The 22,410-nt window shown below is 37.4% G+C and overlaps 1 protein-coding gene across 1 annotated transcript in view; it reads left to right on the plus strand.

The window, feature by feature from the left end:
- nectin1b (nectin cell adhesion molecule 1b) overlaps nt 1-22,410 on the plus strand; it is a gene marked incomplete at its 3' end in the record, with an annotated part of 250,842 nt that overhangs the window by 217,105 nt on the left and 11,327 nt on the right. Inside the window, exon 8 of the mRNA XM_081372830.1 lies at nt 2,854-2,955. Coding sequence (XP_081228956.1) covers nt 2,854-2,955 — 102 coding nt within the window. The remainder of the gene's footprint in view (nt 1-2,853; nt 2,956-22,410) is intronic.

The following is a 22,410-nucleotide window of genomic DNA, read 5'->3' on the forward strand; positions in this document are numbered from 1 at the left end:
TTTAGTTTTGGCCTGTAAAAAATATTAATGTCAGGTAAATTTTCTTAAGCCACCAACCATTGGCAGATGGGGCAAAACATTGTATTTAGGTTCTGCTTATATAGACTATGTCCTGCCACAACTTCCTGTTTCAACAGAAATCTTCAACATCGGTAAAAGAAAACTCCATTTGTCAATCCACTTGATGGGGTCTTTGAAAGTGACAGTGCTTTATTAGAAAACATGACCCAGAATAATTATGCAATAAGTCTTGTGTACTGTTATATTTAGGTCAGAGGGACAGACCTGTTACAGAAGCAGCCAAAGCAGACCTAGAGGACACTGTACATGCAACAATATGATAAGCAGCATGTACACGAAAGGCCACTAAAAGCCTGACTGACACCGTCCCTGTGTTACTTTTAGGTAATGAGGGAACCTGTGAAAGCCTCTGTGGCGTTTTCCTCCCTCCCCGTCCCTCTCAGCACAGCCCCGGGGAAGAGATAACAAGAAACAAAATAGTTGGCTGCTGTAACAAAGAGCCAGCAAAGCCTTTTATTCTTCCTATAAATTGAATTTTCCCACTGTCTCAGAAATCTTCCGTAAAGCTAAAGTCCTCTTTACAGTGAATAGATATCCCTCAGAAATGTGACATAGGCAGGCAGTGATTGTTGGGAATTTTTACTCAAAGGCCATCTTTGCTGGAGGATTATCCCACATTTAAGCATTTCAATTCAGTCACATCAAACCACTAAAACAGCCCTCCGAGCCAAACAACCACCGGCTGCACATATAAGCGGCTTCGTCTTTTGTTTTGTTTTGTTGTTGTTGTCTTCTCTCGCTCTTTGATTCGTAAGGAAATAAAAAAAGGTTTGCTGCTATCGCTTGATTGTTCTCTCTCCTTTCTTTCGAAGACAGTTGCAATTTCAAGCATCTCCAGACGTTTTATTTAGGTTTGGAAAAGACTTTCCGTTTTAGTACTTAAGGGTTGAAAAACTATCCCATTCCAAACTTCTAAAACCATTGCACTTGCTGCCAGTGAAGCGGCAAGCAAAGGAAGAGCTTCATGACAAGCACACTGTATAAGCCTAATGAAAATTGCTCTGAAAACAATGACGCCGTGGCCTTTGCTGAGCTCGTTGGATGGGTTTGGGCATTGTTTTTCCGTCGAGCAGTTGGAAGAAGTTTTTTTCACACCCCCATTAAACATGATGGAATGAAAGCGCTCCTCTGCTGTGTGTATCTTCATAGGCAAGAGAGCGTATGTTGCATCTACAGCAGTTGTTCAGTGGCTGTTCTCGTGCGCCGTGGGCGAAAGATGATCTCGTCGTTATTTTTGCCCCCCCTACGCATCTTGTATAACACTGCATAACCCATTTTCATGTTTTTGCATCCTCAAGTCTCTCTCTGGACCCCTAGAGAAACTCTGGGTGTGAAATATTTTCAAACCTTACATTTAGTCAGAAAAACATGTTTGTGTGCATGTTTGAGACACTTTCTGTCAGAGCCCTTTTATTCCCATGGTTTTCTCTTGCACGCGATATGAGAGATCAGCAGGTGGCCAACAACACTTTGAATGAAGCTCATCAGTTTCAGATAAAAAAGAATGCTGATATAAATGGCTCTGTGAATTCACAGGCATACAGACACAACATTAATAGCCTGTAGAACTAATTCTCTTTGACCAAATGGAGCTTAATTCAGTCGTGGCATTAGCAGTTCTAGCCTTTAAATCTCGTATAAAAAAAAAAAAAAAAAAAAAAAAAAACGATTAATGTCTATGAAGAGGATCAATAAGATTTATTTATTTATTTTAAGCAATTGTTTAAAAAGGAAAATATGATCCCTTTATGTATTTTGGAGCATTTTATTGTGATTTCATTTATTTTAATTGTTTAATACTGCTACTACTAATAATAATACTAATAATATTCATTCGAAACAATTTGCGTCAAACTGCGGCCCTTTAGAAGTTTGCTGAGGGCACCTAGTAGGTCCTGGCCCCCATGTTGAGAACCACTGCTTTAACAAGTTCTTGGAATCCACAGTGACTCTGCTGTACAACTCATATAATTGGCCTATTCACACCAAAAGTGTATTTTTTTGTGTGGTAACATTTTATAACAAAGTAATGAATCCATATGGGCCGCTTCACACCGGGGGTAAAACAACTGTGAACTGTGATCCAACATCGTTTCATAGCGTTTTTTTTTATTTTTTTATTATTATTATTGTTAATATAAAATAAACTTTTGGCTTATATGTCCAGAACCATTAATCTCCAGGTACAAGAAACATAAAAATAGCCACAAAGAAGTCCTGGAGGATATCCATTATGTTTTCGATTTCTATTTTCTGTAATCTGTTCTATCATAAGTCATTTTTTTTAATCAAGTAATGAATAATATACAGCCAGCCATTATCACAAAATAATCTTGATGGTTCAAATTCAGATTCTTTACATTAATACTCACCAAATAAATGAATGAACAATTGAAAATAGTTTTGTTATGTGAGAAAAAAAAAGAGACCACAGAGTGATACAAGAAACATACTTATATTACTTTACAGGATATAGCATTCAATTTTACTGTCAACATATTAATGTTCTTGTTTAAAAATAATGATCAGAATTGAATTTCCCAATTGCATTTCCCTTTTATTCAAGTAATAAAAATAAAAATCAGAAACTCATTTGCAGTTTGTGTCATTTTGTCACATGCAAATAGGCTTTACGCAATTTCTGCCTGTTGAAGTTTTGTTTGGTTCTTTACAGAATAAGTGGACATGTAGGCAGATAGATTAACACTGTTCCTTAGGTGGCTACCACTAGTCTGAATGGCGTCTTCATCTCAGGTTCTGTTGCCTTTGAAGGTTGTTCATCTGGACAAGGAGAATGAGATTCAGAAGATTCCTCTCCAGCCCCCATACTATGACATGGCGCAGTCTGAGTCCACTGCGTTCACCGATAAGCCGGTGAGTAACGCTGCTAAACTCATTGCTGTTTTGTCCCTTCTCTTGCTTTGGTTGAAAACAGGCCTCTGGTGTCTGGCTGTTAGGGAGCACATCTTCTTAAGCATGTTGCACACGATGAATTGCCTTCTGAACGATGTTTAGATTAAAAGAGGAATCCAAGGGGACGTATTTTCCGGCTTGTATTGTGTCAGCTGGGAAAAGGGTCTGTAATTTAGCTGGCTCCCGCAGAAGATTTGGGGTTTCTCACATGTGCAAGGGAATCCGTTGCAGAAACAGAGCATTCACATCATGGCTCTGTTCCAAAACATAGTAGGCAGCTGCCTTCAAAGGTAGCATCCTAGCTTAAATGAAACCTAACAAGTGACAGAATGGGAACAATCTGCATAGACAGCATTTCCTACATTGTACACGCAGCGCTCCTCACATAAAGTTCACAGAAGACTGAACACATCCTGCTGAAAATAGTTAGTTTACTGGTCTTAGCTGGTTTGAAAACCCAGCTAAGACAAACAAGATGTGTTTTTTTTTTTTTTTTTTTTGCAGGGTCAATTGATTTCAATAGAGTGTTGCATTAGCATGTTGCTAAGCTAACAGTACAACACTCAAAAAAAAAAAGATGGTGCATTTTTAATTAGACTGAACTATTTTTCAGTACTGAACAATTTATAATCGACATTCACTTCATCCTTCACCTTGGATGCATTTTTGACATTGTTATAATGCATTATGGGATTGTCTTCTCTGCAAATAACACAAGATACTAGGGGTGGGTATACCTGTAGAAATTTGTGAATAGGTAGGGATTTTGGATTATCGTGTCAATCGCAGTTATGCTCACAAGAAATTGCAGTGTTGCTCTGTCACAAAAGTTTATCATTTGCACGCATTTTATAAGCCTTGCCGGTTTAAACGTTTAAATGATTTTAAATCACTTGAACAACACACCACAAAATAGAACTCGTTTTGGTACTCACGTGATGTCTGAGAAACATACATTTTATAGCTTTAATAAAAAACTATGTATATTTAATTCATATAGTGAATACTATGCTGTGTATACATTTGATTACTTTATTCAATTTCTTTACAATTTCTGATAGAAAGACCTACCTGAAAAAATTTCAAGCTCATTTGATTCCGTTTATGGTTTTTTGCATCCCTGCCAAATTAGTTTTTTTTATTATTATTATTACTGACAATTTGTGATTATTTTTATTTTTATTTGTGAATTTTTTATTTCCATTAGGACTGGTCTGCTGATAGACGCCTGCTTTCAAACACTCCCGTGTGTATATGTGTAAGCACTTGGTGAAGAGTGTCATATTTACAACATGTTTTTGAAGCTATGCTGATTGTAGCCAATCACAGACATATTTGATGAGCGCATGAGAAATATCTACAATTCTGATATTGTAACAACATGATCTCAAACATAAGATTACTCATACTGAGAAAAGATTTTGGTCATATTGCTCATCTCAATGTGATCTACATTAGAATTTGACTAAATGAATCTGTCTTTCAAAAACCTTTGTAACCAACTTTGTGTTGAGAGTTCACCTGATGCCTCAAAACTGGCCTATATACTGTAGGTTGCTCACTAGGTTTTGGAGCCTTTGTTTCAGACAGTTAGCTGCAGTGGAATGAAGCAGTGCAGTCTGGAAATGCATTTACACAATGGATCCACATACTTGCTTCATGCCACTGAATAACAATAGTGCTACAATCTCCACAGCAAACCAAACACATAATCTTGGTGAAATTTAATCTTAATGCTCTTCACACTGAGCTTGGTCGTCCTTGCTTTGAGGTCTTCTCTCTTCAGGTCACTACGCACCTCATTCTTTCTCATATAATGGTTCTCTACAGTGCAGGGCAATTATGACACTAGTAACCCAGCAACCCTGTGTGGACATATTGTACAGTCTACATCATATTGCATTGTCTTTCAGCCCCATACTCTCATTTGCAGGCTGTGTTATATTGGATGCATTTGCTTCTCTAGAACTCTGTGCCACATATCTCTTCAACAGCCACAATCTCCTGCCCGATATAGGCTGCTTGTTTGTCATCTTTTACAGTTTTGTTGGGCTTATTGTGTGTGAAAATGTCACATTTGTCAGGCTTGCGTTGACGGCATGACATGGCTGTGGAATGATCGTGAGTCTCATTCTCTTTAAACTCAGCAATGCACTAGCAGTGTGTTTGAAGGATGTGGCTTTTGTTGTTTGGGATTTCTTTATTGATAGAAATAAAAAGCATGCTGTAAATGTGTCGCTACCAAACAGAAAGAACACAGTGTGATGCACCCACAGTAGAATGTCAAACAACCAAGATTTCCAGTCTTTTTTCAACTCTTTTTTTTTTTTTACCTTTAGTCATTTTAAAAATTGTGCAATAAATTCAGACTTTTTGAGTATGTGCGATTTGTAAAGGCACCAAATAGAATTGCAGTAACACTAATACAAACATACAGAAGCCCACAGAGGCCATGCAGTATTATTGTTTTTCTGTGTTATTGTTGCTTGATATAACTTCAGAAAAAGTCTATATAACTTACTTCCTCAGAATAACTATAAAAATATTTCATGATCACAAGAAAACAGAAATAAATAATACAGACATATTAGCATGAATGAATGAGGTGGCAGTAGAGCCTGGTAGAACCTACGCTAAAAGCTATAATAAAAATACAAATATACGTAAACCAATATAAAGAATACTTAAAACGCCTGGGAGTAAGGATGCGGCTTTAGAGGATGCCACTCCTGTAATTGTGTGTGCTCTTATCAGGAGAGGCAAAGGCAAGTTGCACGTCTCGTAAGCTGAGTAAATAGCCTCTACTATCCATCTGCTGATAGTTTGTTTAGAAGCAGGGGAACCCTTCTTAGGTGACCCAAAACACACAAGCAGCTGGTCCGACTTCCTCCAGCCAGAGGACCTGTGTACGTAGGCCTCCAGAGCTCGGACCGGGCATAATAGATGTAGCTCAGCTTGATCAGCCGACACATGCTGTGGAGAATGTAATGCCTGCAAGATTATAGACTGTGCTACATTTGTAGGCACCTTAGGCACATAACCGAGTCTAGGGTGGAGAATGGCTTTCACTCTGCCAGGAGCGAACTCGAGGCAAGAGGGAGCAACATATGGCACCTGCAGGTCCCGACTTTTTTTAGGGACATGATAGCTAGCAGGAAGGCTACCTTCAGGGTTACATACTTCTCGAACACCTCGTCCAAAGGTTCGATGGGTGCCAGGGATAACCTTCGAGAACCACTGCCAGGCCCCATGTGGGGACCCTGGTCTGGACGACACGCCTCATCCTCCTAGCTCCACAAAGGAAATGTATTATAAGTGGGTGTCTCCCAAAAGTGCCCACCCCTAGAGGCGTGTGGAAGGCAGCTATGGCCACCACATAGACCTTAAGTGTAGACGGGGAGAGCCCGTCAGAGAAGCGACTCTGGAGGAACTCCAGCACTGAAGCCACTGGGTCCAACTGATGTTCTCTGCATCATAAAGTGAATGCATTCCATTGTAAGGCATACAGTTTCCTTGTGGACGGGGCTCGAGAGTTTAAGATGGTCTCAACAACCTCAGTTGAGAGACCAGCATTTACGAGTTGGTCCCCCTCAGGGGCCAGACCCACAGCTTCCACAGCTCCGGCTGAGGGTGATATATTGTGCCCCCGGCCTGAGATAGAAGGTCCTTCCTGAAAGGAATTTGCAACGAAGGGCCTGCTAGGAGAGCTATTATGTCTGAAAACCATACTCGGGCCGGCCAGTACGGGACCACAGAAGATCCTGGTGTGCCAATCTGCATAGAGGGCACGATCTCAGGCCCCCCTGCCGATTTATATATGAGACCACCAACGTATTGTCTGTTCGTACTAGAACATGATGGCCTCTGAGGTCCGGAAGGAAATGTCTGAGAGCCAGAAATACTGCCAACATCTCCAGGCAATTGATATGACAAGAGAGATGATGGTCCTTCCATGAACCCCTGGTGTAGCGGCCCTCCATATGACCGCTCCCCAGCCTGTGAGGGACACATCCGTGGTCACTATTTTTCTCTGACACGGTGCTCCCTACAGAGGGCCTTGGGACAGGAACCATGGTTTCTTCCACATGACCAAAGTACAAAGGCATCTGCGTGTTACTGTGATCATGCAATATTGATAATGTTGATGTATGTAGCCTAACCAGGGACAGGGGTTGCAAATTAGCTTCAGCTAGAAACCCTATATGCAACACATCGGTTCAAGTTATTGTAACCTGTTACAATGTGTCTCTTTTGCATTGTCCCTGACAAATAAACAAATAAATAAATAAAAATGCGAAATGGGTTCCCCCTCGGGGAGAACCCCGATTCCCTTTCTTGAAGAGGAACCTGCTCTATGGCTTCGTTTGCTAAGAGGGACTGAACTTCTTGTTCCATGACCCGACCCTGCTCGGTGCTGGCCGAAAAGGCCAGAAGGCAAGAGCGGGGTATCGAGGAGGAAGGCCCTGTCCTTCTCCCCGATGCCCGACAGGTTCAGCCACAGGTGTCTCTCCGTAGCTACTAATGCTGCCATAGAGCGGCCAATGGCACGGGCCATCTCTTTAGTAGCACGGACAGACAAGTCAACCACTCAATGAAGTTCGGTAATATCGTTGAGGGCGACCTCCCCACTGTCGTCCTACCTCTTTGAGGAGGTCGGCCTGGTATGCCTGCAATAACATTAAAAAAGTAATTGTGTGCACATCCCACCTTCTGGCAGGTGCAAGACAAAACTACTAGGAACTAATAAAGTGAAAAAAAAAAAGTGATGTCCGCAACACTGCTCTTTGCTCCCATATTTAATAGAAAATGCGACGTTTCGACCCTGCTGGGTCTTCTTCAGGCAAAAACTCCTTCATTTTGCCTGAAGAAGACCCAGCAGGGTCGAAATGTTGCATTTTCTATTAAATATGGGAGCAAAGAGCAGTGTTGCGGACATCACATTTTTTTCACTTTATGCCTGCAATAACCCCATCGTGTGCAGGCATGCACCAGCCCGACCCGCCGCCATATATGCCTTCCCCACCAAGGCCGATGTTGTACGACAGGGCTTGGAGGGGAGCACCGGAGCTCTCAGGGATGACGCAGCATTCGGTGAAAGATATGACGCAAGAGTTTATTCCACCTGCGGCATCACCCCATAACCGCTCTCCTTTGAGCCCACAATCGATGAATATAAATGAACATTGGGGCTCAATAATCAGGAAGAGAACGGTTTACTCCGCGATCTCGACACCTCGGTGTGAAGAAAGGGAGGCTCCAGCATAAAGGCTGTGACCGGGTTTGCAGGAAGCGCTCATCGAGTTTACTTTTTTAAGTCACTTCCTGCTTTTTAGATGGCCATTCAATATTTAATTTAGCCACTGCCCTCTTCACAATCTCCAGCAGCTCCTCGAAGGCAGGAGAGTGAGCTGGCAAGTCTCTCCTGCCTCGATGCCCAAAATATCTAACTCGGAAGAAGCCGCAGAGCGGGCTTCCGACTCCTGAACGGAACCGATGGAGCTGGCTACTGATTGCTGAGAAAGGGCCGAAGCCGTCTCAACATCATCCACCAGCTCCATCTGCGAACCCCATGAGTGAAGACGCCGTGCTGCCTCGACAGACGCGGGTCCCGACCCATGGGGAATGCGAGCCTGGCCTGATTCATCGAACAGGGCCAGGCGGGAGCGGAGCGTCCTGAGAGGCAGCAAATCACAGTTTGCACAGACAACGCCCTCGAGCACTGCCCGTGCATGCTCCACTCCCAGACAAACAACACAAAGCGAGTGAAATGCCTGAATTGTTTTACTTTATTTGCCATGTGTACATATATATATAGAGGGATGAGGGATGATATATTGTGACTTTCAGACAAAACAACACCAAATAAGACAGTACAGCACATAGAACGCTTGCTGAAGACCAGAAAGCTGACGCTATTGTGATCCAGCGTCCTTTTATAGCATTCGCATCGCCGTCACATGACACGTCATGAGTGACTTAATGACGCAACACCAATCGAGATTGGACTAGTTCCATACGGGTTTCAGATGCGTCATGCTGAATGCGTTCCCCAATGTGTAGATTCTCGAATCTCTCAGAATAATCTAAAGTAAAAAAAAAACATTGTTGTGAATTTTCACCTGCTAACAAGAGTGTTAAGGTGTTGTAAATTACCTGTTAAAATCATACAGCTACAGTGCGTCCTAATGATGTTGAGTGTATACTTGAGGGACTGTGGAGATGATTGTACTAATGAACAGTGGAGAACTATTGCTGTGGAGCCTGCGGTGCTGCTAACTCACAACAGTGTGACTGTACTGACAATATCTAAGAAAAGATCTGCTAGATGTGTTGTGTAATATGGGCTGTAAAACCCTAACTAAACAACTACACAACAGTAGTAGTATTTATATGAGAGCATAAAGTGGCATAATTTCTATATTATAAGATTCAAAGTGCTCATGCTAGCAGAGATATAATCTAATTCAATGTATGACATCTTTATTTGTAATACTGCAGTACATCAATATACATTGTCAACATGCAGAGAAAGAACAATGCATTATATCCCAGCATGTCTATTGTGTTCACTGGAATGTACTTCAATTGTTGAAAAGGGCAGAAACATTGCAGAAGTGATTGGTGTGTGGCTGAAAAGCCATTTCAGATGGGGTCTCAAATAATCAACATCAAATTTCTTAGACTTCACGCACCTCACTAGCCACCAATGGCTCTACAGTGATGCTGAGGTAACACATCCTGTGTTATTTTCAGTGACTGGGGCTGAATTCCAATTTGCATACTTCTACTATTCACTAAAATGATGTACTTCACTGGTTTTTGGGAAACTGCATACTTTTGAGTGCGTAGTAAGATGATATGTCAGTATGCCTTTGACAAATACGGTTAACATTAATTACATTATGATTCATCATTCCTTATTCTTTTGAAACTATTTAAAAACCACTGTGGCTGTTTTAGCATTGACAGGGTATGAGTTATACTCGCATATGTATTGCAATGGATATGGATGTCATCCCCTACATCATATGCAGCTTTAGTGAGCTGAGGTCAGGCAATAGAAGCAAAAATGTCAGTGTTATTATTGATTTATTTTTAGTTAAATTAGTCATTTTATTCTAGTAGACTTTTTTTTTTTTATCTTAAATCATTTAAAAAAAAAAGTTAGTGTGTATGGATGATGAGTATCAGAAGCAGGCTTTTGTTTTGACAGCTCTGTCAACGCCAAGCTTCCATTCTCCGTCTTCATTAGTTTATGGTCTTTGTTAAAAATAAGCCTGATAAAGTACTAGAAAGAACTTAAATAATGTCAGCCGTATATGAGAAAAGGTTTTAAAGTGTCTTTCTTTAATCAGTAATTTTGTGAACATTGCAAACTTTGGTGAATCCAGCTGTTAGATCTTCTGAAGTGTGCATTTGGTTCATAATTATTAAATCAAAAACAACAAAACAAAACAAAAAAATGTTGTTTGAGGGGGATGTTCAAGATTACAGTCTTGGGGCCAGATTTGCTAACAGCTTGATCCAGCACAAACCCTCATTTGTCGTTAAAAAAAAAATCAGGATTTACTAAAGACACATTGTGACTAATTAGTTTTGCATATGCATTTTAGGAGTTTCCCTTTAAGACACAAAATTTATGAGAGGAGAGTATTTAAATGAATCCCACAACACAATTTGGTTTATTTGTCTTAAACCAGACGCTAATGCTCTTTTCGAAGTTTGCGTTGGTCATTATGGGAATGATCCAGCTGCGTCTGTGTTCCTTAAAGGCACACTATACGATTTTTGAATCCAAAAACCACTAGAACTATGTTATATATTTTGTTGGGTTGTGTACTTCCATTATGATCCCAAATGTTTCTAAGAATGCTTAAATCCAGAGAATTAAGCAGTTTTAACCAGGACATGGACCGTGTCCGTGCGTCGCCTATCAATGACATCATACCCATATTACCCTCGATTTCCGATTTTATTCCGGTTTTATTCTGTAGAAACCATGGAAACCCCAAAGACGCTTTAATATATTATATGTTTTATTAGACAGAAAACTAATAATTGTTATACAGCTCAACACAGTTTTTGTTTAAATCTCGTTTTCTTGATTTACCACGAGTGCCATGTTTTACCATACTAAATATCGATCTAGCTCACTGCAGCGTGCAACAAGTGTCTCATATAGTAGCCGCCAAGCGAATGCACAGAGTAGCATTATAACAACTTTCAACGCATTCAAATGTATCTAATATGATAAAACAGCGCCGCATTACTCCACAAACGCATGACCGGAAGAAGCGGAAGCAGCGTCTCCGGCATAATAAAAGCTTCACTGCTCTCGAGCTGTGTGTCGAGCTCGTCTCTCATTAGCAATCGCTCCAGCGGCCTCTTTCCGCTCCAACGGCTTTCGTAACGTTAATAAATCTTAAATATATCACCAGTCATCCATGAATATGATTTATGCTCGCGTCCTGTCGTATTCTCCACCGGCTGTAGAGGTGATAACAACAACTCCCATGATTCCGCGAAATCAAGGTGTCATCAAGCTATACCTTTGTTTTCAATAAACGACCTCTAGTGGCCAAAAATTACATAGTGTGCCTGTAATGTGCGCATCGTCCGTACGTCACACACAGAACTTTCCACTCCCATCAGTGTTTTTTTGGAATTGAGCTCTCATTATTCCTGTTTAGTAAATCTGGCACTTGGTCTCTACTGTAAAAAAAAAAAAAAAAAAAAACATGCCACAGAAGCACCTGCAGCTTGGCATTTTCAGCTGTCTGAAAAATGCTTTGGTGGACACACGGTGTAACAGCCTTGTTGCTAGGAAATTCATGAAGGTATTCAGTTGCTCACTTTTGTTGGAATAGGTTTGCCTTTTTAAAAGAACAAAAATGCCATTCAGAATTCCCCTTGATTTTTTTTTTTTTTGGGGGGGGGGGGGGGCGACTGGGGATTGGAATTGGGATGCAGCCCATGTCTTCCTAAAGCCTCTTGAACTCCAAGGACGGAAAAGCAGGGGTGGAGGCAACTCGGCTCTCTGTTCACTTTGTCATCTTAAGCAGAAAGGGCCAGGGAGTCACTCTCGCCATCTCACAGCACTGCGCCAAAGGCACACCACACAGATACCGCAGAGCTCATCTCATCTCCTATTCACAAAGAGCACCGCCAACAGGAGATACCTTACACTCAACATCCCTTTGCATTACTATCACCGAGACATCAAAACCAATATCTACAGCATCTGTTCGCATACAATGACACCGGCTTACAAACCTAGTGAATTACTGAAGATTACAAGCCCCTTCCTCCGCCGCAACATCGCTCAGATGTGGAGTTTGTCATTTGAATGTGAATAAAACAATTATCTGCTAGATGGTATCATGAACTATGGGATATAAAGAGGATAGGAACTGTCAAAGCAGAAGTGAAAATCCTGCTGCGCCAGAAAACGAAGGGAAAGTAATGATAAAGGAAGATGACAGTTTATGCTCCTAGTATGAATATAAAGTGCCACCACTGAGAGATTATAGAATTCCACCGGAGTGTTCATTAGCTCCTCAGCAGTGATTGGATAATGGCTGAAGAGCCGTCACATTAATGCGGCCTGCGGGTGAAACCCGCCGCATTACTCCAAGATTGTGAATTCTTTTATTACAATTCAACAATTTGTGGCCAGAACAAAGCAGATAATGACCTTTTTATGAGATTCAAGTTGTCTCATAAACATTTCATGGGCTGAATCATTTCAAAACATTGCCATCTCATCTTATCCAAATGTTTTTAGGTCCCGCGATTGCGTTTAAGTTTGTCATTTGGTGTGTGTATGTGTGTGTTTATTTTGTTTTCATGTTATGCTTGTCTTTCTTTTATATCAGATTTTAAGCAGTTTATGAACGGCTGATTATTTTTGATTGTGGTGCTTTGTCATTATTGTTCTCCATGTGTCATTGATGTATGAAATACATCTTTTTATTACCTGCTGTCCACTCCTGCTCATGTCTAAGAATTGTTTTGTCTTACATTTGCTATATATGTGTTAATACAGTGGACCCAAAGAGTACAGTATGTGGACATTTAAGATGCATGTTTGAATGTCATTGATAGAACATTTACATTATTTTAAATAAGTAATATTTTGAAATGTGCTGCAATGGCATTCATTGTTCAAATACGATTTGGGCCGCTGTATGTCATCTTACAGATTCACATCATTGATTGTCTTTTGTTCAACCTTGAGGAGCTGTGTTTGAGTCCTTGGCCCTTTTGAACACAGGCTCATGTTTGTTTGTTCTAGCTTGATTGATTTATCGGTTACACGCCAGACCATCTGTCTCTTTATAAAAAAACATCGCCACTTCTGGTTTCTGTGTTATCATTATCATGCTTCATAATGGCTGTCCATTCATCTCATCTCTGCTCTTCCATGTCACTTCAGTGGAGGAGTCTGGTCATATTGCCTGAACTACATGATTTAACAGCTGTAGAGGCAGAAGGCAGTCATAGAGTCAAGATGGTGATACCAACACAGAAGCAATGAAAGAATCTGTCATTTACAGAGACAATATACATTGTTAGAGCTTAAAATATTACTCACACAATTAAGTGCATACAAATACATCTGTTGTTGGTCTCACTATGAGCACACAAGCTCATAAAACCTGGCAAGAACATGCCCTGATCATATTTAACTCAAAAAAAAATAAAATAAAAAAAAAAAATGATATTTGCATTATGAAAATAGTGTGCTTCTATAGGACCAGTAAGATGTTTCTTCTTTTTTTTTCATGATTTTTTTTTTCATTATTGAATTTCATAGTTTCAACCATGCATCCCTCGCGATTCTTAAAAAGTACTGTAATGTGAAAAAAAAGATTTAGTATATTTTGATAATGTAAAACGTATATTATAGAATTACTAATTATTATATAATTATATACAAACAATTATAATTATATGAATTTATATTTATATAGAATATTTTCATGACAATTAAGCAACTCCCCTCCCCTCCCCCGTTCTCATAACCCACAAAAACACCCAGAAAAACAATCATTATCATTAATGTAGTGGGATATAAAGTAGCATTTAAAATTGTAAAGTATTTGTAACTATTTATATGTAAATATACACAGGATTATTTGTTGAGCGTGCTCAAAAATAAACAGTATATTGCTTTTTTTTTATTGTGAGAGTAAAAATGACTCTATACAAGCATAGTATACAGTAGAGTATGAGATATAGATCAAATGAGAATCACCATTAAGAATAGTGGGGAAAATAATGTTTTGAAAGAAAGAAAGAAAGAAAGAAAGAAAGAAAGAAAGAAAGAAAGAAAGAAAGAAAAAAAGAAAGAAAGAAAGAAAGAAAGAAAGAAAGAAAGAAAGAAAGAAAGAAAGAAAGAAAGAAAGAAAGAAGAGAAAGAAAGAAAACATCCTGATGCTTCACGTTACGGTAATGACAAACTGGGGAGAACATGTGCTTAATTAAAAGTGTCATAATGCAAAATAAACCTTAATTATACAAAAGTAGGCTTTTTTGTGAGATTCGCCCTCAGTTAAAATGGCATTTTTAGTAAAAGGTTTTAGTTAAAAGGAAAAAAAGGTATTATGGCTGGACTCCTCAGTGAAGTTCATTTCACTAACCTGGAGTCTGTGTTTTCTCAGAATGGAGTGACAGCTCTCTCTTTCCATTCTCCTCTACGCTCTCTCTCTCTCTGTCTCTTTTTGAGCTCCACTCCTCATACATCCTCTCCACCTCTCTTATCTCCAGAATTCTGGTCACAAGGATTGTGATGTCCAGTATGCGGAACTGGACACTGCAGCTTTGGCATCTTCTCCCAGCCCACGAAGCTCTGTGCACACTGGCGGGGACCTTGTCGAGTACGCAACCATCCAGCCTAGCTCACACTAACGCATGCCATTGTAGGCCTTTCCCCCTATGACTCTGGCCTCAAGGTACACAGACTGATGCACTCCTATGTTTCTTTTCCTCTGTTTGTCCCTCACTCTCTCTCACTGAGCACTAAATTCCCTCTGTTTCTCCTGTTTGTGCTTACTTTCTTCTGTGGTTTTCATTTTACCTTTATCTATCTATCCACTCTTAAATTGTCCAAGGCTGCCCTCTAATTGGATAGCCATTTTTATCAAACTTTATTTCGATGGTCCAGTTTAGACATTCTACTAACTATAAGTAACTAATAAGTAAACAACATGTCAACTAACCCTCATTGGAAAATTAGTAGACTGTTAGGTTAGGGGTATGTATAGGGTTGGGGTAAGTGGAATAAGTTGACATGCAGTGGCAAAGTCATCAGAATAAAGTGTTTGCAGATATTAGACAGTCTACTAAAATTCTAATGACTGGTAGTTGACATGTAGTTGCAAAATTACTTAAAGTGCTGGGTAGATTACTCACAAATTGTAGTCAGTTACTGATTCCAAATTAAAAGGCAAATTGTAGTTAGTTATGTAATCCGTTACATTACACATTTAAGGTAATGTAATCTGACTATTTTTCATTACTTTTAGATTACTTTTAACCTAACTCGCTTATCACATTGATTTGAATTGGATAATTTTTTTACCATATTGATATAAAAATACAAAACGATAGAAAATATATTCCATTCTTTATCAACAACATGAAGTGCATTAAATATTGCATTATGTCAGGGTTTCTCAGACTGGGGATTATGGTGGAACTGCAGTGGCTTGTGAGTTTAATGAAAAGCTATGCAATTAAATCATAAAAATGGTCAATTAGAATTAAAATAAACCATTTTATTCAATTGGGAATTAAAATATAATTATAATTTTCATTCAAAATTAAGCAAATGTTTTAAAAAATATTTTATTTGTTTACCTGCATGTCATTTCAACATTAACCTGTCGACTTAATTATTATTATTATTATTATTATTATTATTTACTTTTATTATTGACCTAACTTCTTAACTTCAAATCTCAGGGGGTCCTTCAAGTAAATCTTGAAAAAGAGGTTCAGCTGACGAAAAAGTTGGAGAATCCCTGCATTGCATGTACAATATGAAATGATGTGAATTTGTATATTTTAATGTGTTTGAAAGACAAAGGCCTTCCAAAGACATTGATATGTGGTTAAATGACTCACTGAGTGATAATTCAAATAATAATTATAATCAATGTGTTCACCAGGAGCTTATTAGATATTCAATGCTGCAGTGTTGAGAAAAAACTTCTTAAAGGTTAAGTGATTTCTGTAAATCCAGTGATCAAAAGCTGTGTGGGTCTCAGTCTTCAGTGGCTGGCCTGTGTGTGCAATTCCACAAACCTGGAAGAACTTCTGAATGTAGGATTTTTTTTAGAATGGAAAATTTAAAAGATGAAAAAAAAAATAGTAGTAGGTCAGTCAATGAATTATGTATAACGTAATCAATAAAGTAATTGTAATCTGATTACAGGTATTTTAAAACGTAATATAATCTAATTACAAGTACTTCATTTTTGGAATCTGATTACGTAATCCAGATTACATGTAATCAGTTACAACCCGGTAATGATTACTTATAGTTTCTAGAATGTTTAAAGTAGACCTTCGAAATATTATGATATTGTTCAATAATAAAAAAAAATGACCAGTAACCTGGTAACTGCTAATGAGCAGTTGAACAGGTGTACCTAATAAAGTGTCCGGTGAGTATTTATTCAACTATGTAGTCAAGATCAATTTTAGTTATTTATGTATTGATTTATAAATAATGAATCATATTAGTCAATCATTATCCAGTAAAACCAGTAAGAAATACATTTAAAAGCTGAACACAATGCTTTATACACAATGCTAAAATCAAAACTGCATCGCTAGTACAAACTTGTCTGAAAGCTTGGAAAAGGCTTTATATTTGTTTTTTTAAAGTGAACTTTTGTGTCCAAAACAAGAAGTCTGGTATAGTCTGCATTATCATGCCTCTGGGGAATCGTCAGCTGCAGCTGAGATTGATTACATTGCTGCAAATGGTTTATATATTATTCAATAACTTTAAGTATGGAAGACTATGTTTAATGAGGATTTGGAAGAGATATATGAGTGGACGTTTGGTTAATTGCAATTTAAATTGCCATATGTTAAGTAGCTGTCCTAGATGTGATTAAATACTAAAGATTCTAATTAGAACAAATGAGCAACCATGATAGTGACGCGATAACATGTCACTAATGTCAGTTTGATGGGGTAGCCTACTCAAAGATGATGTGTTTTGATGGGTCTTTTTTTTTTTCAGTCAAAAATTTATTATTTCACTGTTTAATATTAGAGACAGCTATAAGTTAGCTGAGACTCTTTGATGCTTTAAAATTCATGATTTCGTGATCATCCCAACACAGCAACTTTGGCTTAACCAATGGAGTGAGTGTGAGGTTTGGCCAACCAATGGCAGACAAGCAGATTATTCAGGAAATCTCTTTGAATACAGTCATTGTTTTTGCATTTATGTTGTCTAGTGGTGCAGAAATTACACACTTCAGCTTTAAGAAAGATGTTCTAATGTGCATTATATAGTATGATGCAGTCCTAAATCACTATACTGTCAAAAGTCAGTTTTGATATGGTCAGTACGATATTTTAATTATATATATATATATATATATATAGAAGCAATGTTGCATTAAATTGATCAAAAGTAACTGTAAAGACACAAAAAAAACAACAACAACAAAAAAAAATATTAGGCGGCAGAAACTGTTTTTAGCATTAATAATAACAGATAATAAAAGCAGCATATTAGAAAGATTTCTGAAGGATCAATTTGTATTATTTAATATTACTTAATCTCAATATTACTGTTTTACTGTATTTTTGATCAAATAAATGCTGCAGTTGTGATCAGAAAAATACTTCTTTTAAAAGATCAAAAACTTTACAGACCAACAAACTTTTAAATGGTCATGTTTGCACTTTTATCTTTTTATTAACATTTTGTCATTTTACTTGCTCAGTAGGTTTCAGAGAGTTATTTTAACGTTATCTCCACTGTATAAGATATACACACAAGAGGGTCTGACTTGTGCCTGTTACCGCCCCAGTGTGCAGGAGATTTCCCATCGCTTCAGAAACCCATCTCTTCGTCTTCTTCTTCTTAGATAATAGCAGCCGAGAGGAAGACAGTGCAAGAAAAAAGCAGTTCTCAGGGGTAAAGTCTGAATGAGTCAGCCTCACTGTTAAAACAAGCAATTAATATCACAGCGTGGAGTTCTCAGAGGGCCACCACTGCAAACACTGCTGAGCAGGAACATCGTAAAACATGAAAAAAACAACTCGACTTCCTTTTATTTTCAAAACGCTGACAGCCTTTCTTAGCGGATAATGTAAAGTTTGAAGGCAAAGGAGCAAAATCAACAGATGGAATTGTTAAATCAACGTCAGCGGCTATAAAGTGTTTTCAAAAAGTGAGAAGTGAAAACTGTGGATTATTTTTTCTTTTTTTTTTATAATGATGGGTGAATCAGGATTATAGAAGTCTATTTTAAATGCTTCCACAGGCAAAAAAGTTTTGGTATCTTTTGAGTACCATGTAAATACAGATTATCAAATACTATCAATGGGTTATGGGCCCACCAAAGTACTTTTCTATAATGGCTTACAAGCATAAGATAAGATTTCAGATCAAAATGATTTGTATCACAATATTACGTTTCGCTAGCATTTTTCATCAATGTTATGAAAACTGGCAGATTTGTATTTTGTACTTATACATTTTAATTGTTCTTAACTTGAAATGTTTGTGTGCACTAATTCATACATTTAACTTAAAACTTTCATGCAACCTCAATGTGAACCAACATTAACAGAAATTCTTCTAAATTAGCATTACAAAACATTAATCACTACTAATATATATATATATATTGTGCAAGATTAATGTAAGGTACTGTATATATATATACAGTACCAGTCAAAAGTTTGGAAACATTACTATTTTTAATGTTTTTGAAAGAAGTCTCTTATGCTCATCAAGCCTGCAGTTTAAAAAAAAAAAAAAAAGTAATATTATGAAATATTATTACAATTTAAAATAATGGTTCTCTTTTTTAATATATTTTAAAATGTAATTTATTTTTGTGATGCAAAGCTGAATTTTCATCAGCAAGTACTCCAGTCTTTGGTGTCTTATGATCCTTCAGAAATCATTCTAATATGATGATTTGATACTCAGTTATTATCAATGATGGAAACAGTTGTGCTGTTTAATATATTTTTTTGGAATACTTTTTTCAGGATTCATTGATGAGTAAAACGTTAACAGCATTTATTCATAAAAACAGCATTTATTCAAAATAAAAACATTTCTAACAATATAAATCGTTACCATCACCTTTTATCAATTTAACGCATCCTTGTTGAATTAAAGTACTAATTTCTTAAAAAAAAAAAATAGTTATTGTTCCCAAACTTTTGAACGGTAGTGTATATTGTTACAAAAGATTTCTATTCTAAATAAATACAGTTCTTTTTAACTTTTTATTCATCAAATAATCCTGAAAAAAGTATCTCAGGTTATAAAAAAAATATTAAGCAGCACAACTGTTTCCAACATTGATCATAAATCAGCATATTATAATGATTTCTGAAGGATCATAAGACACCAAAGACTTGCTGATGAAAATTCAGCTTTGCATCACAAAAATAAATTACATTTTAAAGTATATTAAAAAAAGAGAACCATTATTTTAAATTGTAATAATATTTCAAAATATTACTGTTTTTTTTTTTTTTTTTTTTTTTTTAACTGCAGGCTTGATGAGCATAAGAGACTTCTTTCAAAAACATTAAAAATAGTAATGTTTCCAAACTTTTGACTGGTACTATATATATATATATATATATATATATATATATATATATTGCACTTAATTTTAGCATTTACTCTCCCTTTTGAGTGTCATCGCCAAAGCATGCTGGGAAATAGACACCCTAGCCATTTCAGTTAAACTTAAGTTCGTCTAAATTAAAAGAAATAATTTCATAACACTCAAAACAATGAAACAGTTCAGTTTACTTGAAAGAAAATAAAGTGCTAAATACTGTACTCATAAAAGTTAATTTGACTGAACTAGTTAGTTTAATTTAAGTTTGTCCTACTCAAACCAATTAATTGTTTTGAGCGTTAGGGTTTACAGTGCAAAGAAAGTAGTGGCCAACAAGGTAAATACATTGGTTAAGGTTAATTTTAGAGGTAGGTTCATGGTTAGTATCTAGTTATTATCATTTCCATTTACATTTATGCATTTGGCAGACGCTTTTATCCAAAGTGACTTACATTGCATTCAAGGTACACATTTTACATTTTGTCAGATCTTGCTTTCCCTGGGAATCAAACCCGTTGCTAGCGCCAACGCTCTACTGGTTGAGCTACAGGAAAGCCATAATACGTACATAGTATGTACATGCGGAATAGGTGTCTAAGAAAAAAAGTGCTACCAAATTTTTGCACTATTAGGCCTACCTGAGGCAAAAACGGGGTGGCAAAATCATTTTGTTTATAAGTCAACATGGAAGTAGTAATTTATCCAACACATTTCTCATTGGAAAAAAAACGTTCCTGTGGCAACATTTTTGCAAAACGCAAAATACGTACCAATACGTACATATCACTGCAGTTTCTAAAAGAAATGAACACTAGAGGCAGTAAAACAACAAGCACTTTTATTCATTTGTAAACAAATATATTTTTTGGAGTTTTCATGACAAGCTTGCTCGATAGCTCAGCTGGTACAGAATAGTACTAATGATGCGGAGAGCTCGGGTACAAATCCTGTGAACGACGAGTCACAATAAAAGAGCTCAAAACAAGCTAAAATGGCATGTTTGCGTTTTTATGTCACATTTGCTTTGGTTAACACTATCTTGTAGGTTTAGGGTTTAGTGTAGATGTACGTTATTTTAAAATGGATCATTGAGCTTTTACTCACTGGACATTTCAACTCAGAACTGTGGTGATACGTACAAACTCCAACGTAATAAAACTTTGCCACATTCACGTTCATCTGTTCCAGAAAAAAAAACAAAAAAAAACCTAAACATGCTTTTAGCGCTACTCACTGGACATTTCACTTTGAAACTGTCGTGAACCGTGAAATATGTAATGTCTTTTGCTTTTTGCAAAAATGTTGCCACATGTACGTTTTTCTAATGAGCCTGGGCTGAATTTATTAAATGCCGATCGAATGATGGAGAACAGCATTCCCCAGGCATATATCCATGATGCACAGCATTTTAAAGAGTGACCCTGGATTGTAGTGGTTAAATAATGCTGTGTAGTTCAGGTCAGAGCACACTAATCTGCTGCATCCTCCAAAAATTTGCTCTCAGGCCTGAAATAATTGCGACGTGCCAATAGCTTTTAGGACAAATTTTATGGGCACGTTTGCACTGGTTTTTGCATAATTATTTTAGTGAACTGAGTGCTGAAACAACACAGAGAGCGTTTGCTAAGAAACAATGCCATCAGCAGACTCAATTCAGTGAATTTCCCCCTTAGAGTGCTTTTAATAGGAATCTGATTCCTTGAATACATCACAAAGTCATGGAGTTTCTCTTTTACTTTGTCTGGACTGAGGTGCATTTTCTCTAATTGCTTAAATGATGCAATTACATTTGCTTTGAATTGCAATTTCCAAGTGTTTTTATTTTCCATTAGTACGTATTAACATTAATGAGATTCAATATCATTTGTAATGCCATTCAAGCCCAAATGTGGCCTTTAAAAATGATAATTACCTCCTCAGCTTATGCCTCAAATGTGGCTTTAGCCATTTGACCCATATTACCATAATGATTTATGACTGACATTCCAATATTTGTCATTAGAGACCAAACATGTTTTTATCTCTCATCCCCTCTAAGCTGTGATGATTCAAAGGATTTACAGTCTCAGGTGGCAACCTTTCTTCCAAAAGATCTTGCCGTATTGTTCATTGAGCTTTATTTCTTTGTGTTCTGACCTCACACTTGCACTCGTCCATTGTTTTTTCTTTGTAAATCTTGCCTCAATCATCTTGTTTGTCTTGTTTGTGTGTGCGAAAAGATTAAATATTAAAAAGAAAGAAAAGCCAGAGAGAGAGAGAGAGAGAGAGAGAGAGAGAGAGAGAGTCCCAGCAAACGTATCATTTTAACTGGTGTTGAATGATGAGTTGATGAGTTCATTTTGTTATTGAGAGGAAAGCACGCAGCACATATATCTAAACGACACTTGCAGCAGTCTAAGCAGATCTTTTTTTTAAGCCATTTCAAACTTCTTTTGACCATAAGCAAAGAATGATCAAGAACTTTGCCGTGAGCATTTCGGGGGCTTGAGTGCTGGGAAAAGTAAAGCTTTTATGAAAGGAAGACAAAGATAACAAGTAGGAATATTCCACATGGTATTGAAGAAAATACAGCATA

The sequence above is a fragment of the Scardinius erythrophthalmus genome, assembly GCF_964197995.2.
Source record: "Scardinius erythrophthalmus genome assembly, chromosome: 8".
Taxonomy (NCBI): Eukaryota; Metazoa; Chordata; class Actinopteri; order Cypriniformes; family Leuciscidae; genus Scardinius; species Scardinius erythrophthalmus.